General features: G+C 60.0%; 3 protein-coding genes and 2 pseudogenes across 7 annotated transcripts; 1 reads left to right on the top strand and 4 right to left on the bottom strand.

Annotated features, from left to right (window-relative positions):
- Nucleotides 1–565: 565 nt before the first annotated feature.
- Nucleotides 566–25,950, top strand: LOC141738504 (uncharacterized). Of its 5 annotated transcripts, none has more exons than XR_012585406.1 (8): nucleotides 566–1,127; nucleotides 3,189–3,335; nucleotides 4,394–4,555; nucleotides 4,813–4,939; nucleotides 5,360–5,467; nucleotides 5,649–7,048; nucleotides 7,272–7,467; nucleotides 25,848–25,950. XR_012585406.1 is itself a non-coding variant. In XM_074573763.1 (7 exons), the coding sequence occupies exons 1-7, from the start codon at nucleotides 963–965 to the stop codon at nucleotides 7,377–7,379; spliced, it is 2,217 nt and encodes a 738-aa protein (XP_074429864.1). In that variant the 5' UTR covers nucleotides 566–962; the 3' UTR covers nucleotides 7,380–10,627. The 5 variants fall into 5 exon arrangements, 2 of the variants coding, with proteins under 2 accessions (XP_074429864.1, XP_074429865.1); XR_012585405.1 differs by lacking the exon at nucleotides 25,848–25,950 and adding an exon at nucleotides 23,095–23,234; XR_012585404.1 differs by lacking the exon at nucleotides 25,848–25,950 and adding an exon at nucleotides 7,559–10,628.
- Nucleotides 12,662–13,737, bottom strand: LOC141738199 (uncharacterized; annotated as a pseudogene).
- LOC141738200 (uncharacterized) lies at nucleotides 14,669–17,142 on the bottom strand (annotated as a pseudogene).
- LOC141738507 (uncharacterized) lies at nucleotides 16,778–20,737 on the bottom strand. The gene is given in 5 exon segments (XM_074573772.1): nucleotides 16,778–17,404; nucleotides 17,407–18,939; nucleotides 19,121–19,228; nucleotides 19,655–19,855; nucleotides 20,631–20,737. Coding segments are annotated over 4 exon segments (1,995 nt in total). The 5' UTR covers nucleotides 19,782–19,855; nucleotides 20,631–20,737; the 3' UTR covers nucleotides 16,778–17,177.
- Nucleotides 23,177–24,400, bottom strand: LOC141738516 (uncharacterized). The gene has a single exon (XM_074573796.1). The coding sequence runs from the start codon at nucleotides 24,398–24,400 to the stop codon at nucleotides 23,177–23,179; it is 1,224 nt and encodes a 407-aa protein (XP_074429897.1).
- Nucleotides 25,951–27,724: the final 1,774 nt, after the last annotated feature.

The following is a 27,724-nucleotide window of genomic DNA, read 5'->3' on the forward strand; positions in this document are numbered from 1 at the left end:
TGGAAGTGACCCCTAGAGATCACCTCGTCCCACCCCCCTGCTAAAGCAGGACTGCCCAGAGCACGTCACTCAGGGCTGCATCCAGGCGGGTCTTGAAAACCTCCAGAGAAGGGGACTCCACACCCTCCCTGGGCAGCCTGTCCCAGGGCTCTGTTGCCCTCACCGTAAAGAAGTTTTTCCGTGTATTTGAACGGAACTTCCTATGTTCCAGCTTGTGCCCATTGCCCCTTGTCCTGTCGCTGGGAACCATTGAAAAGAGCCTGGCTCCGTCCTCCTTAAACCCACCCTTTAGATACTTGTAAACATTAATCAGGTCCCCCCTCAGCCTTCTCTTCTCCAGGCTGAAGAGTCCCAGCTCTCTCAGCCTTTCCTCATCAGGGAGGTGCTCCAGTCCCATAATCATCTTGGTTGCCCTTCGCTGGACTCGCTCCAGTAGTTCCCTGTCCCTCTTGAACTGGGGAGCCCAGAACTGGACACAGTACTCCAGTTGTGGCCTCACCAGTGCAGAGCAGAGGGGGAGAGTGACCTCCCTCGACCTACTGGCCACAGTCTTCCCTATGCAGCCCAGGATGCCATTGGCCTTCTTGGCGACAAGGGCACACTGCTGGCTCATGGATAATTTGCTGTCTACTACAATCTACTGTCTACTACAGGTCGTTCCAACGGCACGCAGCTCATGCCCCGGGACTGACACGAGCGCGCGGGTAAGGGCTTGTTTTACCGACGGGGGAGAACATCACCCGAAACCGCTGCGATACCCCGACGCCGGCCGCGCCGCGCCCTTCCCGTTGCCGGCGGGTGGCGCCCCACGTCCTGGCCGTGGAAAAAAGCCCATTTGGGCCACTAATTACCGGCGAGGGCATTTACGAGCCGAAGCCACGCCAGACCCCGGGGGAACCTGACGGACGGATCGTCATGTGACCCCCCCCGGGGACACGTGACCGGGTGCGCCGCAGCGGGTGATGCCAGACTCGGGGGGGGGGCGGGGTCAGGTGACTCCCGGGAAGGGCGGTCGAGACGAGCGTCCGCCTCGCCCAATGGGAGCGGAGCGGCGGGGCGGGCCGGCCAATAGGGGCCGAGGGGGGCGGGCCGGCGGCGGGCGGAGCGGCCGTGGCGGCGGCGGGCAGGTACGGCGCGGCCGGCGGGCGGGGTCCCCCTGGGTCGCCCCGGGGATGGGGGTTCCCCGGTCGCGTCCCGGCGATGCGGCGCTCGGCGGAGCCCGGCCCGGGGGCGTCTCCTGCCGGCGGGCGCTGCGCGGGGCCGCCTTCCCTCCGCCCGCCCGGGGCCTGGCCCAGCGCTCCGGCGGGGCCGCCTGCCCTCCCCCGCGCCCACCCCCCGCCGATGCGGGGTCGCCCCCGGCAGCGGGCGCGGGGCCGAGTCCGGGCGGGTTCGAGTCTGGCCGGGCGGGAGACGCCGCGGCCCCTCTGGGTGTCCTCGGCCCGAGCTCCGCCGCTCTCGGCGCAAAGGGGTTTTTTCCTCCTGTCCGTAGGGAATTTCCTCTGCTCCAGTTTGTGCCCGGCAATATCACACCCCCCCGGCCACCTCCCCCAGCTCCGCGCTGGCCCCGACGTCACACGGCACGGAGTAGCCCCTTGGCCAGCTCGGGTCAGCCCTCCCCCGGCTGGGTCCCCTCCCAGCCCCTGCTGGAGATTAACCCCGTCCCCGCCGGACCCAGGACGTTTCCCCCCCCCCCGCCCCGATCCCACGCCGGCTCCTTCGTGCCCAGGGCCTGCCCTCGCCACTTACTCGCCACCGCTTTGCCCTGTCTCCGGGGAGCGGCTGAGGGAGCTGGGGGTGTTCAGCCTGGAGAAAAGGGGGCTGAGGGGAGACCTCCTCGCTCTCCACAGCTCCCTGAAAGGAGGGGGCAGCCGGGGGGGGGGAGTCGGTCTCTTCTCCCAAGGAACAGGCCATGGGACAAGGGGAAACGGCCTCAAGTTGCGCCAGGGCAGGTTTAGGATGGATATGAGGAAAAATTTCTTCACCGAAAGTGTTGTCAAGCGTTGGAAGAGGCTGCCCAGGGCAGTGGGGGAGTCGCCGTCCCTGGGGGGGTTTAAAGCCGGGCAGACGTGGCGCTTAAAGATCTGGTTTAGTGATGGTTTTTGTCAGAGTCAGGTTGATGGTAGGACTCGATGATCTCAAAGGTCCCTTCCAGCCCGGGCGATTCTGTGATTCTATATACGCACACATGCAGACACAGCTGTCGTTCCCTCCGTCCGTGGGCCATCCCTCCACAGTGTCTGTTGAGTTCATTCAGTCCGTGGCTTTGGGCTCCCTCTGTCAGAACAGTCTCTCAGGGCAGGAGGGATGGCGTGTGGCGTTGGGATGTTACACACGGTATCCGGAGCTCGTGGCTGGTGTATCTGCTGGTGCCCACGGTCCGTGGGTTGAAGATGTCCATCTCCAGGAGGTTGCTGGGCGCCAACTGCCGAAGCCAGTTCTGGTCCCATCACCACGGCAAGTTTCCTCGGTTTCATCAAAGCTGTAAAGTCATTCTTCGGGGTCACTTGGTAGAGAGGGTTACACTCGGAGTGTGATTTGGAACGTGCATCCAGCCGAAAGCAGGAGAGTATCAAAGACGGGGCAAAGTGGTGGCGAGTAAGTGGCGAGGGCAGGCCCTGGGCACGAAGGAGCCGGCGTGGGATCAGGGGTGGGAAATGTCCTGGGTTTGGCGGGGACGGGGTTAATTTTCAGCAGACCCCAGCCGGGGGAGGGCTGACCCGAGCTGGCCAAGGGGCTACTCCGTGCCATGTGATGAGCTGGCCAAGGAGCTGCTCCATACCATGTGACATCATTCCCAGTATAGAGCTGGGGTGGGGGAGGGACTTAGAATCATAGAACGTGTTGGGTTGGAAGGGACCTCTAAAGGCCACCTAGTCCAGCCCCCTGCAGTCAGCAGGGACATCTTCAACTGGATCAGGTCGCTCAGAGCCCCATCCAGCCTGGCCTTGAATGTCTCCAGGGATGGGGCCTCCACCACCTCCTGGGCAACCTGGGCCAGTGTCTCACCACCCTCGGTGTAAAGAACTTCTTCCTCATGGCTGATCTAACCCTGCCCTGCTCTAGTTGAAACCATCGCCCCTCGGCCTGTCGCTCCATGCCCTGTCAAACAGCCCCTTCCCAGCTTTCCTGGAGCCCCTTGAGGGACTGGACGGGGCTGGAAGGTCTCCCCAGAGCCTTCTCTTCTCCAGGCTGAACACCCCCAACGCTCTCAGCCTGTCCCCACAGCAGAGGGGCTCCAGCCCTCGGATCATCTTCATGGCCCTCCGCTGGACCCGCTCCAACAGGTCCATGTCCTTCGTGTGCTGAGGGCTCCGGAGCTGGACACAGCACTCCAGGTGGGTCTCACGAGAGCAGAGTAGAGGGGGAGAATCCCCTCTCTGGATCTGCTGGCCACGGTTCTTCTGACGCAGCCCAGGATGGGACTGGCCTTCGGGGCTGCGAGCGCACATTGCTGGTTCCTGTCCAGCTTGTCATCCACGAGTACCCCCAAGTCCTGCTCGGGAGCGGGCTGGGCAGCGGGTGGGGAGCGAATGGCGGGGGGTGGCCCTGGCTTTGCTGCTTCTTTCCGCGGAGTCTCTGCTGTTTTCCTCTGCCCTTGGCTGCTCTCTGCAAGAGGCTCGATGCCAGCCCGGGGCTTTGGCCTTTTTCTGCCGCTGCTGCTGCCCTTTCCCCCGGGGGAGGGCAGGTGACTGAGCCGGCGGCCGCCTGGTCCTTTGTTGCCGGCTGGGGCTGAGCCCCGACAGCGACCCTCTTTGGGCAGCTTTTGCTTTCCCCGGGAAACTCTCTTCCTCTCCCCCAAGGGCTTCTTGCCCTTTTGGCCCTCGGTACAAGGGTGTCCTGGTTCCGGTGGGGATAGGGTTAACTTTTCCTGGTATTCCATGCCATGTGAGCCACGCCCACCCGGAGCTGCCGGGGGAGGGGCAGGAAGTTGCTGCTTGGAGCGGGCGGGGGCGTCCCGGGTCCGGTCGGCGAGCGGCGGGGAGCGGCGGTTCCGTAATCGCGTTTGTATATTCCCCTGTCCGTGTTGTTGTTGTTGTTGTTTGCCTGTTCCCTTTGCTGTCCTGTTAAACTGCCTTTGTCCCAACCCAAGAGTCTGCCCTTTTCTTACGATCCTTCCTGTATTAGGAAGGCGCCAGCGAGCGGCACGTGGTTCTTTGTTGCCATCTGAGGCCAAACCACGACAAAGGGTGAGGAGCGAGCGGGTCCTCGGGGGGAGGGAGCGAGCAGCCGCCCGGTCCTTTGTGTCTGGCTGGGGCTAAAGCAGGAGAGCGACGCTCTTTGGGGGGTCCTTTTCCCGGGGGGGTGGGAGGCTGTGGGTGCAAGGGCAGGCAGCGGCTGGCAGGGAAGTGAAGTTCTGCCCCTCATTTCTTCCTGCAAACGCTGTGCTTGGCAGGGAGCGTCCGTCCTCGCTGCGCCGCTGCGGCTGGTGCCGGGCGGGCATCTGCTGCGGAACGCGGAGCATCCCACCTGCATCTCCCCGGAGAAGGCCTTGTGCGGGCCTCCGTCTCCCCGTGGAGAGCCAGCGGCGCGCCGGGCTCCAGGCTGCTGCGGCAAGGTGGGGGTGAGGGCGAGGGGGCGCCCGCCCCGGCGCTCCCCATCAACCCGTCTGCTCGCCCTGCTCTGCCCTTGCTGAGGTTGTGCAGAGCTGCAGCCGTGGCAGCCCGCGCGCTCCCCACGCGCCCCGGCTGCGGGGACGCCAGGGGCTGGCGTTGCCGCGGTTGGTGGCGTGGGGCAGCAGCGGCAGGATTTGGGCAGAGGCGCTGGGCGAGTGTGCGGGGGAAGGCGCTGAGGCGGGCGTGCTTCTTGCCGCAGATGTCGGTGACGTTCGAGGACGTGGCCATCTACTTCTGCCCCGAGGAGTGGGCCGAGCTGGCGGGCTGGCAGCGGCGGCTCTACCGGGAGGTGATGCTGGAGAACTACCAGGCGGTGGCCTGGCTGGGTGAGGACTGTGTGCGGTGCCGCCGGGCTGGGCTGGAGCTGGAATCGCCCTCTCGAGCTGAGCTGGAGCCCTTGAAAGCCAAAGGCCAGCTGTTGCTGTTGGTGTTGCTGCCCGAGCGCTGCCCGAGCGGTTGGGATTGCAGGTTTTCCCCTGCCCGGCAGCCTCCTGTGGAGAGCGGTGCTGGGAGAGAGAGTGGGCTGGAGTGGTGTTGAGGAGAGCGGAGAGGAATGGCAGAGAGCGGAGGAGAATAAAGCTGACGATGGCGTTGGAGGCGCAGGGCAGGGGGGTGCGAAGGCGTGTGCGGGCAGGGTGAGGAGAGAGGAGCGGAGCGGGGGCAGATGCTGGGCCTGTGGGCAGGGGGAGCCGGTGCCGCTGTGCCGGCAGTGCGGGAGAGGGTGCTTCTCTCTCTTGCCCGCACAGGCTGGTGCGCCGTCAAGCCGGAGATCATCTGCAAGATGGAGCGAGAAGAGACGCCGTGTGTGCCAGAGTGCCCTGGGGCGCGGCGGAGGCACCGCAGCCCTGAGCCAGGTGGGTACCAGGCGGCTGCGTGGGAGCTTGGGGGGTTCCGGCAGCACCATCCCCTTGGCCCCGGCTGCTCCGTGCCCCAGGGAGGGTGGGGGGCTGCTGGGCTGCGCGTGCCACTGCCCGTGGGGAGGGGTCCCATGTGTCCGTGCCATCCCCGGCAGTGACCCCGACCTCTCCTCCCCAGCAGACGGTGACGTCCCGATGCGGAGGGGGGATGGGGAGGTCCCCGGGGGGCTGCCAGACCCCACCACCCTGCTCCCGGGGATTCCTCAGCGAGGCGGGAGGCGGAGGGGAGGCATCTCAGCAAAGCTGCTGTCAGCCCGACCCCCCGCTGGCCCCCCGGGCCCGAAGGGACCCCACACCTGCGCCATGTGTGGGAAGAGCTTCCGCAAGAGCCAGGACCAGAAGAAGCTCCAGCAGACGCACGTGGCAGCGCAGCCCTTCTGCTGCCGGCAGTGCACCCGCCAGTTTCAGCTGAAGCAGAACCTGGTGTCCCACCAGAAGGGGCACGGTGGGGAGAAGCCCTTCAGCTGCGCCGAATGCGGGAAGCGCTTCATTCAGAAGCATCACCTGCTGAGCCACCAAGGCATTCACACCGGCGAGAAGCCCTTCGCCTGCAGCCACTGCGGCCGCCGCTTCAGGCAGAAGCACCACCTGATCCGCCACCAGAGCATCCACACTGGCGAGCGCCCCTTCGCCTGCACCCACTGCCCCAAGGCCTTCAGGGAAAAGTCATCACTCATCAGTCACCAGCGGATCCACACCGGGGAGCGCCCCTACAAATGCGCCCACTGTCCCATGGCCTTCAAGGACAAGACAAACCTTACTGTCCACCAGCTGGTCCACACCGGGGAGCGCCCCTTCACCTGCGAACACTGCCCCAAGGCCTTCAAGGACAAGCAGACCCTAAAAGGTCACCAGCACGTCCACACCGGGGAGCGCCCCTTTGCCTGCAACCACTGTCCCAAGACCTTTGGGTACAAGAAGGCCCTCACCATCCACCAGCAGGTCCATAACGCGGAGCGCCGCTTTGCTTGCACCCAGTGCCCCAAGGTCTTCAGAAAAAAGAAGACCCTCAGTGACCACCAGCGGGTCCACACTGGGGAGCGCCCCTTCGCTTGCCCCCACTGCCCCAAGGCCTTCAGGTGCAAGATGTCACTCACCGACCACCAGCGCATCCACACCGGGGAGCGCCCCTTCGCCTGCACCCGCTGCACCCAGACCTTCAGGTGCAGGTTGTCGCTTAACATCCACCAGCGGGTCCACACCGGGGAGCGCCCCTTTGCCTGCGCCCACTGCTCCAAGACCTTCAAGCACAGGAAGGCCTTCACCATCCACCAGCGGGTCCATACTGGGGAGCGCCCCTTCACCTGCACCTACTGCCCCATGACCTTCAGAGACAAGCAGACCCTCACCATCCACCAGCGGCTCCACACCGGCGAGAAGCCCTACAAGTGCGGCGAGTGCGGCAAGACCTACATCCGTAAGGAAGGCCTGAAATGCCACCGTCGGGTGCACCAGGGCCCGCCGGCCGTGCCGGAGGGTGGACGTTGCGAGGAGGGCAGTTCGTCCCTGGCAGAAGGGGTGAGTGGAGACCAAGACCTTCCCGTTCAGCAGCTGTGAGAAGCAGTTTCGGGATGAGGGGATCATGCTGGCTCGCCTGTGCCCCCCCAGCACCCCCAGCCTGCGGCCACCTCTGCAGCCCGACACCCCTGAAACTGCCACCCGTCTGCGTGGAAGCTGTGGGTCCGGGGTAAAAGCTGCAGGACCCCTCGTCCCTCCCTGACTGGTGCCCTGCATCCTCCAGGAGATGGAACCAGGGCCAGGCGTGTCCTGGGCACGGCCACCCTCTCCCGGCAGCGCAGGCGGGGAGCGGGGCTCTGCTGGCTGCCAGGGCAGCGGGGACTTCAAGTGAGGCAGCGTGTCATGACCCACAGACCGCTCAGAAGAGGGGCGAGGGAGAAGTGACTCGGGTTTGCAAATTCCCAGCAGCGAGGACTGAGGTGAGACGACTCTCAAGGTCCGTATACAAACATTTATTAGATTCCTACAGTGATTAATATACGTCTTAACTAAGTCCATGATAATTCATAGAATTATAGGATCATAGAATCTCCGTGGTTGGACAGGACCTTTGAGATCATCGAGTCCAACCAAACCCCTACAATCTCTGCCACTAGAGCACGCCCTGAAGTACCAAATCCAGACGTTTCTTCAACGCCTCTAGGGATGGTGACCCAACCCCCTCCCTGGGCAGGCTGTCCCAGTGCCTGACCACTCTTGCAGTAAAGTCATTCTTCCTAATAGCTGATCTGAACCTCCCCTGCCGCAGCTTCAGCCCATTTCCTCTGGTCCCGTCATTATTCCCCTGGGAGAAGAGGCCAACCCCCACCTCTCTGCACCCTCCTTTCAGGGAGTTGTAGAGGGCAATGAGGTCTCCCCTCAGCCTCCTCTTCTCCAAGCTAAACATGCCCAGCTCCCTCAGCCTCTCCTCACATGCCCTGGTCTCCAGAGCCCTCACCAGCCTGGTCGCTCTCCTCTGGACACGCTCCAGCACCTCAACGTCCCTCTTGTACAGAGGGGCCCAGAACTGAACACAGCGCTCGAGGTGAGGCCTCACCAGTGCCCAGTACAGGGGCACCATCCCTTCCCTGCTCCTGCTGGCCACGCTGTTCCTGATACAAGCCAGAATGCTGTTGGCCTTCTTGGCCACCTGGGCACACTGCTGGCTCATGTCAAGCTGGCCGTCCACCAGCACCCCCAGGTCCTTTTCTGCCGGGCAGCTTTCCAGCCACTCTGCCCCAAGCCCGTAGCGTTGCTTGGGGTTGTTGTGACCGAAATGCAGATCACCGGTCCTGGTTCCAGCGCTGCTCCAGCCAAACGCAGGGGTGAGGAGGGGTGTCTTGTAGGAGCGCCCTTCTGTGTATTCCCTCTTTGTGAATCCCCCGTTGCACCAGCCTTCCTCCCCTTTATGTCCCACTGCCAAAGGGCAGTTCTCCTCTCAGGTGCCTCCCTTCCCTGGGGCGACGTGCGGCATGACTTGGGCGGAGAGACGAGTGCCGCAGTCACACGCGTTTAGCATGACCTCTGTAACCTTCATTAGCGGATGCAGGGTGTGCGCGTCCACAGGCGCGTCGCGGATAACGAGGCAGAGGTGACGCGTGGGACACGATGGCCTCGAGAGCAGAGACCTGACAAGCTTACCACACGAGTGGCAGAGCTGCCTTGTCTGCACAAGGCAATCCTCCCGCGGCTCCCCAGGCGCCTGAGTGAGCAAAGCCTGAGCCTTATCAGTTCTTTGAACACCAGGCCGGCGTTCCTGATTTACCGGGAGTGTTTGAGACGTTCCGTTCCTGGAGGAGGCTGGAGAGGTGGGAGACGTCTCCCGCTTCTTTGTTTCAGGGCTCTTACAGAGGGCCGGCCCCTGGCCCGGGAGATGCGCCTGGCCCCGCTCCTCAGCGCTGGAGCACGGCGAGGCCGAGCCGCAGCCGATACGGGCTGGCACACGGGAGAGCGGCCGTACAGCAGGAGCAGCCGCCGGCAGGGCTGCAGAGCCCGGGGAGGGTAACAGTGAGGGCGAAACTGGTGGGTTGGGATGAATATACCTTAATAATGAAAAAGAAATAATAATAGAAAACTAAAGTGTAAGGGAACAAGAAAGAAAGCATCCCTTCCAGCTCCTTGTGCCCCCCAGGCTGCTCGCTGGGTGGGCAGTACCTGAGGGAAGAGCAGAACCATGGAATCCTTTTGGTTGGAAGAGACTTTCAGATCATGGAGTCCAACCGTTAGCCCAGCCCTGCCGAGCCCACCACCACCCCACGTCCCTCAGCACCGTGTCTACACCTCTTTTGAATCCCCCCAGGGATGGCGACTCCACCACCGCCCTGGGCGGCCTCTTCCAACGCTTGCCAGCCCTTTCGATGAAGAACTTTGTCCTTATATCCATCCTAAACCTCCCCTGGCACAACTTGAGGCCGTGCCCCCTCGTCCTATTGATATACTTTAAGAAGGTAGAATGTGCTTTTAGAAAGGGAAAATACATTTTAGAAGGTAGAATCTCTCACTAAGTAAGAACAAAGTGCTGTAAAAAGGTCCCAAGGCCCCGTGCAACCGGACACTTGGTATAAACATTGCGTGCCGTGTCAATGAATATACCCTTGAAGAAGAACAGGAGGCCGATATGGGAACATTCCTCCACGGGAGGCACCGAAACCGGTCGAAAACTAGACAGCTGTTGGATAAAGCATAAAGTCAACAAAAATTTGCAGTAATTGGGGGAAATGTGAAGTCGTCGGTGGGAGATCGTGACCATCGACTCAGTGGGAGACTGAGCTGGGCTACTCCCCCTCCCCCAGCACGTGTGGAGCTTGCACGCATCGATTGAAGGACCTTGTAACTTCAAATGAAAGCGAGAGACTGTACTAACCATTAGAAACCGTTAAGCTAAGGTACTAACCAATAATTAAGGGTGTGTATTGCTGTGTTTTGAACCATATAAATATTCCTAAGAGTTCGTCGGCTGATGTGCTGGCTTTGTGGGGTACCACCTAGCGCCCGTCTCTGCGGAAATGATTTAAATAAATAATGCCTCTGCCCTCTGTGCGTGTTGGCGTCTGCGCACCTGGTGAACGACCCCGCTTTGGGGCAAAACTATTGCCTGTAACTTGGGGGAAGAGACTGGCGCCCACCTCGCTACAACCTCACAGAGCCGTAGAATGCCAGGTTGGAAGGGACCTCAAGGATCATCCGGTCCAAACTTTCTTGGAAAAGCCCAGTCCAAACAAGACGGCCCAGCAGCGTGTCCGGCTGCATCTTAAAAGCATCCAACGCTGATGGGGAATCCACCGCTTTCCTGGGGAGCTTATTCCTATGGCTGATTGGTGTCACGGTGACAAGTTTTCTTCTTGTGTCCAGTTGGAATCTGCCCTGGACTAACTCGTACCCATCACTCCTCGTCTTTTCCCTGCCACTCCTTGTAAAAAGGGAGCCACCGTCTTCTTTTAGCTTCCCTTTAAACACTGGAAGGTGGTGATGAGGTCTCCCCTAAGCCGTCTTTTCTCAAGGCTGAGCAAACCCAGTTCTCTCAGCCTGTCCTCACCTGGCCGCCTTCCCAGTCCCTTCATCGTCTTGATGGCCATCGTCTCTGGACCCTCTCCAGCTTGTCCGCGTCTTTTTTGTACAGCGGGGACCAAAACTGAACACAGTGTTCCAGGTGTGGCCTGACCACTGTGGCCAGTGACATCTCCCTGGCAGCGTGATACGGTTTTGTATGTATTGTCTCTTTTTCATTATTTTCTTTTTCTTATTAATATGTCATTAAAGTAGTTTAGTTTTTTCTAAACTAGTGTGAGAGGTGGGGGAGAGCGTCTGTGGGCTTGTCATTGGCCAACCTGACCCAAACCGTGACAGGTTTATTTGCGCCCGATGTGGGGCGTGAGCTTCCAGCTTGCCCAGGGAATGTTGTTCCTCCGCGGAATGTTGGATCGTGCCCTTAGAGAGCTTCCTTTGACGTTAATAGGCGCGACGTTGCCGAACTTACTGAATACGTTGCGTGGTTTTCTGGCTCCTTGTGTTCGTATGCGGTGGTTGCAAGGGGCTGTTTTTGTACGGGTTGGCATCCAGGTGTATGATACGGTGACTTGGATAACGGCTGTACCTGCATATTTTGGGCATCGCCTGATGGATTCTGTTGCCGATTACGCTTTTGGTTTCACCCGGGGAAGGCTTATCTTGCCCTTCCATGCTTATGCCAAAGAGCCAGGGGATGGAAACCTTCTGGGCTCTTTAGAAAACGAACGCTGCTTTCCGAAGATCGTGATTGTGTTGCTGCTTCTCCTGAATACGTTGCAGGGGTGGGTTTGTGTTAAACATGGGAGCCGGAGGGGGTATGGCGTGACGTGCATTGCTGCTGCTCAGATCCCATGGGCCAATTCCCAGCCGGCACAGACACAAACCACTGCCCAGGCTCCCCCCAACCTGCTCTTCAAACTCCAGCAGAGGCGGTACCAGGTGCCCCGGTGACCAGAAGAGGAGATCGGCTCCTTCCCCTGCCCTTTGCAACAAGGAGCAGCTCATGGCAGACAGCGCGGGAGAGGGTCCTTATAGAGCAGATCCAGGGGAGGGTCCTTCTCGGGCAGCGTCGACGCAGGAGGGGGACTCAGATGCAGAAATAATCATTAAATCCTTCTCTGTGAAGGATTTGCGAAATACGAGGAAGTACTTAAGTCACCAAGAAGGGGAGACACTTATCTCCTGGTTGCTCCAATGCCGGGACAATCGGGCTGATTCCATAGATTTAGAAGGTAGAGAAGCCGGGCATCGGGAAACCTGGCCAAAGATGGAGGTATCGATAAAGTGATCGGGACAAAGACAAACACTCTCGGTCTCTGGAGGCGACTGCCGGCAGCTGCAAAGGGCAGGTATCCCTTTAAGGACGACATCGAATGCTGCCCAAGCAAACGGACCAGCGTGGAAGAAGGTCTCAAGTACCTGAGAGAACTGGGGGTTCGAGAGACGATTTATGGTGACCGGCAAGAGAATGCAGACCCTGGTGAAATGCCATGCAAATGATCTTTGCCGAGTGCGTGAGCCGATGCAGGCGGGACGCAGGAACAACCGCACCCCACGGATGAAAGGCGAAGAACAAATTTAGTCTCGATACCTCCCAGACTGGGGAATCTCCGAAGTAACACCCGGGCAGAGGCACGCAAGCAGGGACCGCGGGCACCGCGGCGCGCGAGAGAGTCCTTGTTAGCGAGAGTCCTTGGCAGCGAGAGAGTCCTTGTTAGCAAGGGCGCGCGCGGACTCCCTGTTCTCGCTGGTATCTAAAGGGTTCAAACACGCATCGTTTTCCCACCGTGCTTTGATCTTCTTCAGCAACAGGCCAGGGTTTATAAGATAAGGTTTATAAGGCCAGGATTTATAAGATACGGCTAGATAAGGTGTCCCCGAGTCCATCGCAGGCTTATGTTATCTAAGATAGAAAAACACTAGGAAGTGTTTTTCTTGCAAGCACCCGAGACTGAATAACAATTGGTGTGACAGACGTGTGTGTTTCCCAGCACCCCGGGTGCGAGTCACTGGAGCGTGTTCACAATCCTCCTCCCTGATAGAATCATAGAATAGAATTGTTGAGGTTGGAAGGGACCTTTAAGATCATCGAGTCCAACCTTTAACCTACCCTGACAAGAGCCACTTCTAAACCATGTCCCTCAGTGCCCCATCTACCCTTTTTTTAAACACCTCCAGGGATGGTGAATCCACCACCTCCCTGGGCAGCCTATTCCAATGTTTAATAACCCTTTCAGTGAAAAAATGTTTCCTAATATCCAATCTAAACCTCCCCTGACGTAACTTGAACCCGTTTCCCCTCGTCCTATCACTTGTCACCAGGGAGAAGAGGTCAGCCCCCATCTCTCTACAACCTCCTTTCAGGTAGTTGTAGAGGGTGATAAGGTCTCCCCTCAGCCTCCTCTTCTCCAGGCTAAACACCCCCAGCTCCCTCAGTCGTTCTTCATAAGGTTTGTCCTCCAGACCCCTCACCAGCTTTGTAGCCCTTCTCTGGACACGCTCCAACACCTCAATGTCCCTCTTGTAGCGAGGGGCCCAAAACTGAACGCAGTACTTGAGGTGGGGCCTCACCAGTGCCGAGTACAGGGGGATGATCACTTCCCTAGTCCGGCTCACCACACTATTCCTGATACAGGCCAGGATGCTGTTGGCCTTCTTGGCCACCTGGGCACACTGCTGGCAGCGATCTTCCGTTGCTTTCCCACACCGAGGAAGCTTGCGCAGAGCGCGCCATCGGTGTATTCCCACACGTTGTCAGCAATGGTCTGGGGACGATCTGACGCCGATGCACCGACTGTAAGTGAAGGGGTGAACAGGGTGCGACAGCCTCGTCCCCTCGCTGTGGCAGCTGTGGAAACGGTGGCTGAGAAAACGGAGGAAATCACCAAGACGATAGCTGAGCAAAATGAGGGAATAGCTAAGAAAAATGATGAACTGTGTGAAAAACTGTTTGAAAAACTTTTCCAGGACCCATGTGTCGGTCATTAAGAAAAAAAAGCCCTCCTACAAAACCGATCCAAGAGAAACAGGGCCCGCTCTGAGATTTCCTGCGGCTTTGCCTCTGCGACTACGGAGAGAACGTGAGCAAACGGGATAAAAATCCTACCCCGGCCCTACAGACGTGAGTGCTTGGGTTGCCAGGTGAAGTAGATGGAGGAAGGAATTTTTGCAGGAGAGTGGCTGCTCCAGCGCACGGTAATCATTCCTCCGCTCCGGATAGGAACTCATCTGCTACTTGTAGATGTTGTCCTCAACATCAGGGGTGCCCCTGCCTCCAGCCAGGAGGAGGAGAGGGACAACAGAGTTTATTGGACGGTGGGGATTCCACGGCCTGGCACGTCAGAGCCACAACAATACACAGCCCTGGTGAACACGCGTGCACCCTATGGCCATCGAATCATAAAGGGACAGAATCCCTTTCTGGAGTGACAGGTGGGGCTGGCAACCCCTGGGGACATGCCCACCACCCCTCTGCGTCTGGACATCGCCAGCTGCTGGGGAGGGGACGTGTCAGGGTCGCTGCCAGGGACGGGACAGGCACACGGGACCCCTCCCCATTGGGACTGGCCCAGGCACCCCGCCGGCACCCCACTCTTCCTGGGGCACAGAGCATCTGGGGCCGAGGGGACGCTGCTGCTGGACCCCCCTCCCACCCCCCGCAGGTACAGGAGCCACCATTTGTCATCATTACTGTCATTGCCATATGCCACGTCCATGACCACAGTAAGATTCCCCCAAACTAACAACAAATGGACTTTGATGAAACCGAGTAAAGTGTGGTGTTGGTGCGACCAGAACTGACCTCAGCCGCTGACGCCCAGCAGCTTCCTTGAGATCATAGAACCATAGGGTTGGAAGGGCCCTCTGGAGCCCATCCCGTCCCACCCCCGGCCAGAGCAGGGTCACCCACAGCAGGTGGCACAGGAACGCGTCCAGGCGGGGTTGGGATGTCTCCAGAGACGGAGACTCCCCCACCTCTCTGGGCAGCCTGTGCCAGGGCTCTGCCACCCTCAGGGGAAAGAAGTTCCTCCTCGTGTTGAGGTGGAACTTCCCATGGTCAAGTTTGTGCCCGTTACCCCTTGTCCTGTCCCCGGGCACCACTGAGAAGAAACTAAAAACGTTATTGGGATTTGCTTAGGTCCTACAAAACAAGTAATCATAAGTTCGCTTCGCTGATTCACGGTGAGCTGTTTAACGTGTGCCCATCCTCCACCCGCCCTGCCCACTGTCGGGGAGTGAAGGGCTGAGTTTCCCATTAACTTTTGGGAGATGGTAGAGCTAGTCAGGTCAATTAGGGGTGGAGTTGTGCTAGGAGCTAGAATTTCGGGCACCTCCGCTGGCTTTTCAGGCCATCCTAAGATTAATTTCTCCCGTTTGTCAGTTGGTAGCCCATCCATAAGATCTTGAAGGACACCTTTCCGCCATCCCATGGTCCATTATATGCTCCGCTTATTTGGTATGTCCCTCCCTCCTGGAGATTTAACGAGGGATTTCCTTTTCTCCTGGTTGGGGTCTGGGGGAGTTTTCAGTTCTGTCGGCCTCAACCCCTTCGGGTCCTGTCTGGTGGACGGGGTGCTAACTGGGCCGTATTTTCGCCCGTAGTTGATTAATTGCTGGGCAACCTCTCCCCAGGTCCACACTTTCAAATTTTGGGGCTTGCGCTTAGGGGTTACTAACCCTTCCGGTGCGGCCGTGACCCTTAGCTTTGGGGTACTGCTTCAGTTGTACCCTGTAGTTGTGTGCCAATAGGTTTTAAAGATTCAGGGAGACCCCTTATTATGGGAGTCATCCGTTCAGGGTCAACCGGCATCATCGGGGGGGATTCTTGTCGGGGTCTAAGCTCACGGTCGTGCATCATTTGCAAACGTTGCTGCCTTTTGCACGTTCTCCACCAAGGGATCAACCGATCCCGGAATAGCGAGAGAGTCTCCTCGCTCTAAGGGATTGAGACCTCCAGCCCAACAGGCCGCCCTCTGAGTTAGGGACCAAGGGGCACGGTGATCGCCAGTAGTTAAAAACACTCCGGGCCCCCAGTACCCTTCAGCTTCCTTTTCACTTGGTAGTATCTGGTCCCCACCCGACAACGACACCCTCCACACAAATTCCGTTTCCGATTCTTTAGGGGTGTGACCCAACTCCTGTTTTAATTTAGCTAATCCCATAGCGGTGTATGGCAACTTCCTTAGCAGTAATCTGGGGGGAGTCGTCTTCATCAGCGTCATCTGCGAATTCAGTTTTGACCAAAGGTCGGAGCGAGCGAGAAGGCATTTCTAATTTGTCTAATCTCAACCTCGCTTCTTCTAGCCCCTCGCAGGGGTGTATTGTTTCTGTCTCGGAGGGGGGCGAATGGCTGTCGCAGCTCTCGCTCGCGAGGAGCTCTTCTTTAAGGGCAGGTTGTAGATGGTCTGCCTGAGCTCTCTCCTGATCCAGCTGTCCCTTTAGGTCCTCATAGAATCTTCGCGGTTGGAAAGGACCATTGAGATCATCGAGTCCAACCAAACAACCTACAACCTCTGCCACTAGAATCCTCCGCTTGTCCTTGCAGGGACTGGACAAGGGCTTGCAAAGACGGTAGAATTTGGGGATCAGCACTACGTTGCTGGTCTCGGGCTTCTAGGCGCCTAAGATGGCGCGTATTATAGATTTCCCTTTTCCGGATCGGAGTTTGGCGTCCTTTTGCAAGGCACTAATTTGTTTGGCCACACTCTGCAGGTTACGCCAATTATCTCGTGCCCAGTCACTACCTCTAAAAGCTTATGCGGCACGTCCCTGCCGGCGGGGACAGTACGATCATTGCTCCTTTTCAACAACAGGGGAGTGGTGGTTGCCTCAGGGAGGTAGAACTTAAGCAGTAGCAATTCTCCACAAAGTCCCACCCCCCCCGACGTCCCTGAGGGGTGCGCCCATAAAACACACCAAAAGTAAAACGGGCAAAAAGTGCAACGCTTTCACAAAAATGGGGGCAGTCACCGCAGGGAGCCCGCACACTAGTGATCCGTTCACACAGGCTCCCACCCCGTTACGTCCCCACGAGGCACACTCGTAGGCACGCAGGCATCTCTCCAATACGCGCAAAAGCGAATAGTAAAAGCGACGCTCTCACGTCAAGGAATCCTGTCCGTGACGCCGGTAAAAATGTTTTACGTCCCGGTCCAACTACGTCGGGCCCGGGAGGGGTTCATAATGATTCCAAGCGTGAGATTAAGAGGCAAACGAGGTCAGGTGCCGCTCAGTGCAGGTTTATTGTTATTCCCCAGCAACAGTCACCGAGGTGAGCGATAGAGTAACGGCAGGAGTGGAGAAAAGGCAGAAAGGAGAAGCTGTATTACAGACCACAGCAAGAGTATCGTCACCACCACAGGCCCGACGGCGGCCCGACGGTCCTCTGGAGCTCAACGGCGGCCCGTTGATCCGTAGTTCTCCAGTCGTGACGGCGGTGAGGGTCCCAATTGTGGTGGGGCACCGCACTAGTTATAGTCTATCATGGCTCGTAGTTCGACCATGATGGTGATGGTGGCCTTCACGCAGCCAATCATCGTTTGCCGCAGTCGCTGTATGAGTTCTTCCTGCCCTTGTTGTTTGGGTAGCGCGTGGTTCAGCGCAGTCATCGTGCCACAGCAAGACTGAGGTAGACCCTTGGTGGTCACGTACGCCGTGGAGGCAGCAATGGGCGAACTTCGAGACGCCTTCGTGCTGCTTCGCAGGAAGTCAGCACGAGCTTCCCGTTGGCCCGCAGAAAGTTAAGCAGCAAACCGACAAGCAACTCGGCAAACCCCCCCGCCGGTTTGCAGAAAATTAAGTTATTTTTAGGTTCCAGTCTCTCACACACCTGCATCACTGGGAGGGCTTGGCCTCCGCCTGCCCCCTCCATGGGGACGGACCTCCCCCATTCTGCAGGTTGCCGTCAGGCACCGCCGGGGAGCCCCGGTGCACGCGCTGGTGGTAATTCAGGCCTTGCTTCTGTCTGTAAGCCTTACCGCACTCGCCGCACTTGTAGGGCTTCTCGCCGCTGTGGACCCGCTGGTGGTCGGTGAGGGTCTGCTTGTCCCGGAAGGTCTTGGGGCAGCGGGGGCAGGCGAAGGGGCGCTCCCCGGTGTGGACCCGCTGGTGTTTGCTGAGGCCATGCTTGTTCTTGAAGGCCTTGGGGCAGCGGTCGCAGGTGAAGGGGAGCTCCCCGGTGTGGACCCGCTGGTGAACGGTGAGGGCCGCCTTGTTCCTGAAAGCTTCGGGACAGCGGGGGCAGGCGAAGGGGCGCTCCCCGTTGTGGAGCCGCAGGTGGGAGGTGAGGGACCACTTGTCCCTGAAGTCCTTGGAGCAGTGGGCGCAGGCGAAGGGGCGCTCCCCGGTGTGGACCCGCCGGTGCTTTTTGAGGGACGACTTGTGCCAGAAGACCTTGGGGCAGCTGTCGCACACGAACGAGGGCTCTCTGGTGTGGACCCGCTGGTGCTTGACGAGGGCCTGCTTGTCCTTGAAGGCCTTGGGGCAACTGTCGCAACTGAACGGGTGCTCACTGCTGTGGACCCGCTGGTGTTTGCTGAGGGTCGACTTGTCCTTGAAGGCCTTGGGGCAGCGGGGGCAGGCGAAGGGGCGCTCCCCGCTGTGGACCCGCTGATGTTTGCTGAGGGCATGCTTGTTCTTGAAGGCCTTGGGGCAGTGGGGGCAGGCGAAGGGGCGCTCCCCGGTGTGGACCTGCTGGTGGAAGTAAAGGTTCTGCTTATGCCTGAAGGCCTTGGGACAGCGGGTGCAGGTGAAGGGGCGCTCCCCGGTGTGGACCCGCTGGTGTTTGGTGAGGGCCATCTTGCTCCTGAAGGCCTTGGGGCAGCTGTCGCAGGTGAATGGACGCTCCCCGGTGTGGACCCGCTGGTGCCTCCTGAGGCTGTGTTTGTCCCCAAAGGCCTTGGGGCAGCTGTTGCAGGGGAACGGGCGCTCCCCAGTGTGGACCCGCTGGTGGCGGACCAGGCTGCTCTTGCGGATAAAACGGCGGCCGCAGTGGCCACTGGCAAAGGGCTTCTCGCCAGAGTGCACTCGCTGGTGGCTCAGCAGCTGATAATGCTGAGCAAAGCGCTTCCCGCATTCCGTGCAGCCAAAGGGCTTCTCCCCGCTGTGCACCTTCTGGTGGGACACCAGGAACTGCTTCAGGCGAAAGCGGCGGCCGCACTGCCGGCAGGAGAAGGGCCGTGCACCCGTGTGCGACTGCTGGTGCTTCTTCAGGTCCTGGATCTTGCCGAAGCTCTTCCCACACTTGGCGCAGACGTGGGGTCTCTTGCTGGCCAGAGGGGTGCGGGGGGGCCGAGTTGGCAGTACCTTGGCTGGGAGGCCCCCGGACTGTCTTCCACCCCGCTCATGGTCTGGCAGCCCCCCGGGGACCTCCCCATCCTCCCTCCGCATCGGGACGTCACCGTCTGCTGGGGAGGAGAGGTCGGGGTCACTGCCGGGGATGGCATGGACACATGGGACCCCTCCCCACGGGCAGTGGCACGCGCAGCCCAGCAGCCCCCCACCCTCCCTGGGGCACGGAGCAGCCGGGGCCAAGGGGATGGTGCTGCCGGAACCCCCCAAGCTCCCACGCAGCCGCCTGGTACCCACCTGGCTCAGGGCTGCGGTGCCTCCGCCGCGCCCCAGGGCACTCTGGCACACACGGCGTCTCTTCTCGCTCCATCTTGCAGATGATCTCCGGCTTGACGGCGCACCAGCCTGTGCGGGCAAGAGAGAGAAGCACCCTCTCCCGCACTGCCGGCACAGCGGCACCGGCTCCCCCTGCCCACAGGCCCAGCATCTGCCCCCGCTCCGCTCCTCTCTCCTCACCCTGCCCGCACACGCCTTCGCACCCCCCTGCCCTGCGCCTCCAACGCCATCGTCAGCTTTATTCTACTCCGCTCTCTGCCATTCCTCTCCGCTCTCCTCAACACCACTCCAGCCCACTCTCTCTCCCAGCACCGCTCTCCACAGGAGGCTGCCGGGCAGGGGAAAACCTGCAATCCCAACCGCTCGGGCAGCGCTCGGGCAGCAACAGCAACAGCAACAGCAACAGCTGGCCTTTGGCTTTCAAGGGCTCCAGCTCAGCTCGAGAGGGCGATTCCAGCTCCAGCCCAGCCCGGCGGCACCGCACACAGTCCTCACCCAGCCAGGCCACCGCCTGGTAGTTCTCCAGCATCACCTCCCGGTAGAGCCGCCGCTGCCAGCCCGCCAGCTCGGCCCACTCCTCGGGGCAGAAGTAGATGGCCACGTCCTCGAACGTCACCGACATCTGCGGCAAGAAGCTGCAAGGCACGGCACCGTGACACCAGGCTTGGCCCGAGGCGCAGCGAGGACGGACGCTCCCTGCCAAGCACAGCGTTTGCAGGAAGAAATGAGGGGCAGAACTTCACTTCCCTGCCAGCCGCTGCCTGCCCTTGCACCCACAGCCTCCCACCCCCCCGGGAAAAGGACCCCCCAAAGAGCGTCGCTCTCCTGCTTTAGCCCCAGCCAGACACAAAGGACCGGGCGGCTGCTCGCTCCCTCCCCCCGAGGACCCGCTCGCTCCTCACCCTTGTACCGAGGGCCAAAAGGGCAAGAAGCCCTTGGGGGAGAGGAAGAGAGTTTCCCGGGGAAAGCAAAAGCTGCCCAAAGAGGGTCGCTGTCGGGGCTCAGCCCCAGCCGGCAACAAAGGACCAGGCGGCCGCCGGCTCAGTCACCTGCCCTCCCCCGGGGGAAAGGGCAGCAGCAGCGGCAGAAAAAGGCCAAAGCCCCGGGCTGGCATCGAGCCTCTTGCAGAGAGCAGCCAAGGGCAGAGGAAAACAGCAGAGACTCCGCGGAAAGAAGCAGCAAAGCCAGGGCCACCCCCCGCCATTCGCTCCCCACCCGCTGCCCAGCCCGCTCCCGAGCGGCGAGTCCCTCCCCCACCCCGGCCACCTCCCCCAGCTCCGCGCTGGCCCCGACGTCACACGGCACGGAGTAGCCCCTTGGCCAGCTCGGGTCAGCCCTCCCCCGGCTGGGTCCCCTCCCAGCCCCTGCTGGAGATTAACCCCGTCCCCGCCGGACCCAGGACGTTTCCCCCCCCCCCCGCCCCGATCCCACGCCGGCTGCTTCGTGCCCAGGGCCTGCCCTCGCCACTTACTCGCCACCGCTTTGCCCCGTCTCTGGCGGCGAGATTCGCACTGAGTGGCTCGAAGGTGTCCCACAGCGACGCGGAGCCCCGTGAGGAACGGCACAAACCACCGAGTAATAAATGTAGAGATGTGTGTGTAGAAGCACCCCCCGTCAGTACGCGCACCCCCGCACACGTACCGGTCTCTGGCCGGGAATCTCTCACTGGCGGCAACGCCAGCGAGCCCGAAGGTGCCGCTTGTGGGTCCTACTGGTGCGTGAAGGGGGAAAGTAGTTTTAGCAGAAAATCCCCCCCTTGCGCTCCGACACTCCTCACCCAGGCGGGAGGCCAGGTGCGGCTCGGTTTAAATCCTGAGGGATGCCACTCAGTGATGCTGAGCAACCTGATCTAGCGGGAGGTGGCCCTGCCCACGGCGGGGGGTTGGCTCTAGATGATCTTTAAGGTCCCTTCCAACCCTGACGATTCGACGATTCTATGCCCAATTCACCACGATCCGTCCAGTCCCGTTGAATATATTGAACTGTTAACGATTCCGGATACGCTGAGAGTGGACTGCGCCTTCAGTCTCGTCGTGCTCACGAACCGGCACGGCCACTCTCCCGTCTTTGGTCGCGTTCCACGAGAAACCGAAACCGCACAGCCTGGCTCTAAATGTGGGAAAGAGACTCTCCAGAGGGATTTCCAAGTTTCCCGAGGAAGCACTCGGTGTAGTCTCAGCCTTACCCAAAGGCGTCCCCATGGGGGGGAAGAAAGGCTCAGCCCCTCGGCTGCCCCCAGAAGTCAAAGGCAGTCAGTGATGGAGTCCTCCTTGACGCGTTCACGACGGTGTCTTCCCTCATATCCCCCCTTTCTTGGGTTATTTTGATACTGTTTTTTCCCTTCGAGGTGGAGTTGGAGTGCCTCTGGTCATTAACACCTGTATTATGATTGGTGTACAATTCTCTCGCCTCGCATTTCAAGTTAGATTTTTGTGAAAAATTCGGGGCGCGGACTCCAGGGGGAGCGGTGGCGCCTTGGAGGCGGGTCGCCTTTGGGGCGGCGGTGTGTTTTGGTATGATCGTGACATTATAACGGGCAAAGTTCGCACGAAGGACAGCGTTTCGTCAAAATTGGACAGACTGTTGGCTCAGGGCAGCAAACACGCCGCTTATCAGTTCCACAGGACCGTCTCGTTCCCATATCTGCTGCCTTCTCACAGGGCTCGGCGACGGAAGGTCACATTCCGTTCCATCCCCCGTGTTGCTTCGCCAGCAATAGTGTACAGGGAACCGCAGGTGGTGAGTTCTTCGCATGCCAGCTGCGGCTGCGTTCTACCTTAGAAGCCTTTTGATTTTATACCTTTCCTGAATGTGTGGACAATGCCGTATTTTTGGCCATTTTAGTAACTGTCCCACACCCTCAGCACCACGTCTACGCCTCTTTTAAGTCCCCCCAGGGATGGCGACTCCACCGCTGCCCTGGGCGGCCTCTTCCAGTGCTCGACAGCCCTCTTTGTCCCAACAGTGAACCCTGGGGAACGTCACTTAGACTCGCAGAACCGCAGAATGTGTTGGGTTGGAAGGGACCTCTAAAGGCCACCTAGTCCAGCCCCCTGCAGTCAGCAGGGACATCTTCAACTGGATCAGGTCGCTCAGAGCCTCATCCAGCCTGGCCTTGAATGTCTCCAGGGATGGGGCCTCCACCACCTCCCTGGGCAACCTGGGCCAGTGTCTCACCACCCTCGGTGTAAAGAACTTCTTCCTCATGGCTGATCTAACCCTGCCCTGCTCTAGTTGAAACCATCGCCCCTCGGCCTGTCGCTCCATGCCCTGTCAAACAGCCCCTTCCCAGCTTTCCTGGAGCCCCTTGAGGGACTGGACGGGGCTGGAAGGTCTCCCCAGAGCCTTCTCTTCTCCAGGCTGAACACCCCCAGCTCTCTCAGCCTGTCCCCACAGCAGAGGGGCTCCAGCCCTCCCAGCATCTCCGGGGCCTCCTCTGGCCCCGCTCCAACAGCTCCGTGTCCTTCGTGTGCTGCGGGCTCCGGACACAGCACTCCAGGTGGGTCTCACGGGAGCAGAGTAGAGGGGGAGAATCCCCTCTCTGGATCTGCTGGCCACGGTTCTTCTGACGCAGCCCAGGATGGGACTGGCCTTCGGGGCTGCGAACGCACATTGTTGGCTCGTGAGGGGCCACCAACCGGACCGGTCACTTGCCAAAGGGCAGCTCCGCTGCAGGTACGTCTGCCAGGGAGCGTGGGTTCACAGCAAAAAAGGGGCTTTTCCTGAGCTTTCTGGAGCCGGGGTGATGCCAGGGTTGCGCAGGTGGCCCACAGGAGCAGGCAGCTTGCCCCAGGGGTGCAGATGAGGCAGGGTCTGGGCCAGCAGTAACGGCGCCCACCCCGCTCCCTCAAAAGGAGGCCCCAGGGCAACCAGGAATGACGTGAACAGTGTGGGATGTCAGCCGGAGACGCCCGGTGTGGCAGTTAGGATCATAGAATGATAGGATCATAGAATCTCCGTGGTTGGACAGGACCTTTGAGATCATCGAGTCCAACCAAACCCCTACGATCTCTGCCACTAGAGCACGCCCTGAAGTACCAAATCCAGATGTTTCTTCAACACCTCTAGGGATGGTGACCCAACCCCCTCCCTGGGCAGGCTGTCCCAGTGCCTGACCACTCTTGCAGTAAAGTCATTCTTCCTAATAGCTGATCTGAACCTCCCCTGCCGCAGCTTCAGCCCATTTCCTCTGGTCCCGTCATTATTCCCCTGGGAGAAGAGGCCAACCCCCACCTCTCTGCACCCTCCTTTCAGGGAGTTGTAGAGGGCAATGAGGTCTCCCCTCAGCCTCCTCTTCTCCAAGCTAAACATGCCCAGCTCCCTCAGCCTCTCCTCACATGCCCTGGTCTCCAGAGCCCTCACCAGCCTGGTCGCTCTCCTCTGGACACGCTCCAGCACCTCAACGTCCCTCTTGTACAGAGGGGCCCAGAACTGAACACAGCGCTCGAGGTGAGGCCTCACCAGTGCCCAGTACAGGGGCACCATCCCTTCCCTGCTCCTGCTGGCCACGCTGTTCCTGATACAAGCCAGAATGCTGTTGGCCTTCTTGGCCACCTGGGCACACTGCTGGCTCATGTCAAGCTGGCCGTCCACCAGCACCCCCAGGTCCTTTTCTGCCGGGCAGCTTTCCAGCCACTCTGCCCCAAGCCCGTAGCGTTGCTTGGGGTTGTTGTGACCGAAGTGCAGGACCCGGCACTTGGCCTTATTAAACCTCCTACAGTTGGCCTTGGCCCATGGATCCAGCCTGTCCAGGGCCCTCTGGAGAGCCTTCAAGAGTTGGCGCGGCAGTTGGCACGGAAGGGTGCGGAAGGGCTGTACCAGCTTGACCAGGGAGCCCCGGTACCCAGCCGGTGGAGAGCCTTGACCTCCCCAAGCTCCGCAGCCAGCAGGGCTGAGGCAGCTTCCCAGTCGGAGCACTCGTGGGAGCAGCGGTGCCACCCGGGTGCCGGGCTGCAGGCTGTGCCCTGTATACCGTGGCGGCAGTGAGCACGGCTCTGGGAGGTGCGCGGCGGGTAGAGGAGCTCCTCCGCCGGGTGATGGAGCTCCGGGAGGAGGTGAGTGGGTTGAGAACCATCGGGGAGCGCGAGAAGGAGACGGGGTGCCGGCATGGCGGTGCCCTGAGCCGTGCCCAACAGGCAGACGGGGCACGCCATACAGAAGACTCCCCGTCCTCTCTCTGCCTGGCCAAAGAAGGTCACTTAGGAGGTTTTGGGAACACGTTCCTGCCCGGGGAAGCTCCATGAGGTACGGGACGGGGTGCAATTATCCCGTGGCTTTACCTTATGATGTATGGCGGATACGGGAATGGGATGGTACCGTGAAACAGAGAAGCTGCCAATTAGCTGCCCGCTCGACGCTCGGAGCCAACGTTTTGTCAAAGTTTGACGAAATGCTGCCCTTTGTGCGAACTTTGCCCGTTGTAATGTCACGGTCATACCAAAACACACCTCCAGCCCAAAGGCCACCCGCCTCCGAGGTGCGCCCGCTCCTCCTTGAGCCTGCGCCCTGAATTCCTCGTGAACTCCGTGCCTTTAGTTGTGGAGCGAGAGAATTTTACGCCGATCCTAATAAAAGCAGGCGTGACTAAAGTCGCTCCGACTCCACCTTGAAGATAACAAATAGCATAAAAATAGTCCGGGAAAAGGGGGCATACCCGGGGAAGACGCCACCGCGAAGAATTCCATCGCCGACTTCAGGGGTCAGTCGAGGGGCTGGGCCTCTCTCCCCCCCCCCCCCCACAGGGACGCCTTTGGGTGAGACTTCGATGATACCGAGCGCTTCCTCGGGAAACTGAGACGTTTCTCCAGGGGGTCTCTCTCCTACATTTATCGCCAGGCTGTATCGTTTATAACGTTGCCGCGCGTTTTGTGTAGGTGACGCTACTTCCGTTTTGCGCGTGCTTTGCAGACAGAGTATTTACCAGCGGCAATCCGTAAGAACCTCCATACCTGTCGTTTAAATAAACTGCCCTTTTTTAAGTAGCCGGTCGTTTCGGCTTCTCACCGAACGCGACCGAAGACTGGAGAGCGGCCGCGCTGGTTCAGGAGCACGACGGGCCTGAAGGCGCAGTCCCCTACTCGTGTATCCGAATCGCGATAGTTTAACACATACTGAACGCCGTTGGAGTGACGGCGGCGAGTTGGGCGTCCCTCAGACTCTAAACGCAGCCGCGCCTGGCCCCCCCCCCGGGTGAGGAGGGTCAAAACGCAAGGGGGGGGGGGGCATTTTCTGCCAAAACCGCTTTGCCCCCTTTCACCCAACACCCCCCTCCAAGAGATTGGGAGATTTACGAGTCGAGAAAAAGAACTAAACCACTTTAATGGAATTAATAATAAAAAAGGAAAGAGTAAATAATAGAATAACCAAGAAAACCCAAAAGTGGACGATGTGTACAAAACCGTATCCAGCTCCCAGGATGACGATGGCGTCACCGGCAGACACAGGGGAAGTCCCGGCCCGGAGTCGGCGACGGGCAGCGATAGCGTACGCCGGCGATCAAGGGCTCCCTACGAGCGGGTGTTGGAGCGGCAGAAGGCTGGCATGCTTTGCGGCGGCACCGGGCGCGCAGGGGATCACTTCACCCGGTCCGCGCCCCGAGCCGCTCAGCCAACAAAGGCGGTGGGCACCCAGAAGGTACGTGTTCATTGCGTCTCCCAGAAATGACCAACCTGTTCCTATTATCCCCTAGAACTCGTTAATAGATGCGGACGTCCTTGGCGCGGGCACATCCACGTCCGTTGGCGGTCTTCCAGGGTCCACTGGTGGCCGTCCGTTGTCTTCCTCCCCGTGTCCGCTGGTGAACTCCCGTCTTCGCGCGTAGTCGGTTCGTCTTTCGGCTCGGTTTGCAACTCCTGGTCTCACCAAACTCGCTTACCGGCGTCTCTCCCCGTCGGCTCCGCTCAAGGCTACGACGTCTCGAGGCTTCCTTTTATCCGACTGAGCCCGGCAGACGTCGGACCCAGCCGCTTCCGAAGCGGTTCAAACTCAGCCGCGCCGTTCCGGTCGGGAGGGAACCAGACGGTCTTTTTCACTCGGCGTCGGTAAGGCCTGAGGGACTTCCCCCCCCCAGCCCCTGGTGCCCTTCGAGGCCCCTGTATCACCAGCGACCGTATCAACAGGCGCTGGATTCCGGGTCTGGAGTCAGGAATGCTCGGATCGGGATCAAAGGCGGACAAACAGACACCGTCCCCCTCGGAAGTCGGCCGGTATCTACCAGGTTATCTGTGGGCCACGTTCTAGATCATTCCTCTGTGTGTGTGTCCCCCTCCCCTTTGGTGGCCCACCCCCCACCTCTTGAACTCCCCCCGCCCCACGCGCACCAGGGCTCGGCCGGCAACGCGCGTGCGGGGCTCCGGAGCCGCCTTTTATTCCCGCGTAATTCTTTTCTATTAACATTTCCAATGCAATCATTCGCTAGGATCAAAGAACGCCGTATACGCCGTATTCTTCCACTTTTTTTTGGGGGGGGGGCTGTAGGTATTTCATTTGTACCCCTCTGGAGACGTACGTGTTTCCGTGACGTGACAGATACAGGTATCTACAACGTCTGGCTCGATAAATAACACACACGCACGCGCGCACACACAGTGGGTGCACGAGCGCTTCCCGGCCCATTTCCAGAACCCATTCCCCCGTTCATCGCTTTTCCAGAACCCATCCCCGTATTCGCTACATTTCCAGAACCCATTTCCATATTTTACATTTCCGGAACTCATTCCCATATTCCTGACACTTCCAGAATCCATTTCCCATATTCGTTACGCTTCCGGAATTCGTTCCCATATTCATCACGTTTCCAGAACCGACTTCCATATTCATTACATTTCCAGGACCCGTTCCCGTATTTTCCATTTCCAGAACCCATTCCCGTATCCATCACCTTTCCAGAACCCATTCCCCTATATTTTCCATTTCCAGAACCCATTCCCGTATCCATCACCTTTCCAGAACCCATTCCCCTATATTTTCCATTTCCAGAACCCATTCCCGTATTTTCCACTTCCAGAACCCATTCCCGTCTCCGCGCCACCTCGGCGCACGCGCGTCGGCTCCGTGCGGGGCTTCCCGGCGGGGTTTCGGGAGCTTCCCGGTGGTGTGCGGGGGGTGGTGGGAGCCGAGAACGGAGGGATCCCATCGTGTGGATGGGGGTGGGGGGAAGAGAAACGTGGAAGCGTTTGCGACTCCCCCCCTTTATTTTGCGAGCTCGTTACGGGTCGCTCCGGCCTCTCCGGGGACGTGGAATTCTGCGCCGTTTGTTCTTCGCCAGGCGTTGACCGGACTCTCGCTCCCCGTTCGTAGCCCCCCCCTGGCCACGGGACACCCCCAGGCCTGGGACCCTTCTCCTCCGGAACACCGAAACCCGCAGCCCTGCCACCGCCGCCCGAAGGGGCCCGATCCCGCCTTGCGCCCGCGCTCGACGGCGCTGCCCGGAGCTCCCGCAGGACCCTCCTGCCACGACGGGGGCTGCGGGCGGCGTGGAGTCATGGAGTCGTGGAATGGGGGGGGGGTCGGAAGGGCCCTCTGGAGCCCATCCCGTCCCACCCCCGGCCAGAGCAGGGTCACCCG

The sequence above is a fragment of the Larus michahellis genome, chromosome 2, assembly GCF_964199755.1.
Source record: "Larus michahellis chromosome 2, bLarMic1.1, whole genome shotgun sequence".
Taxonomy (NCBI): domain Eukaryota; kingdom Metazoa; phylum Chordata; class Aves; order Charadriiformes; family Laridae; genus Larus; species Larus michahellis.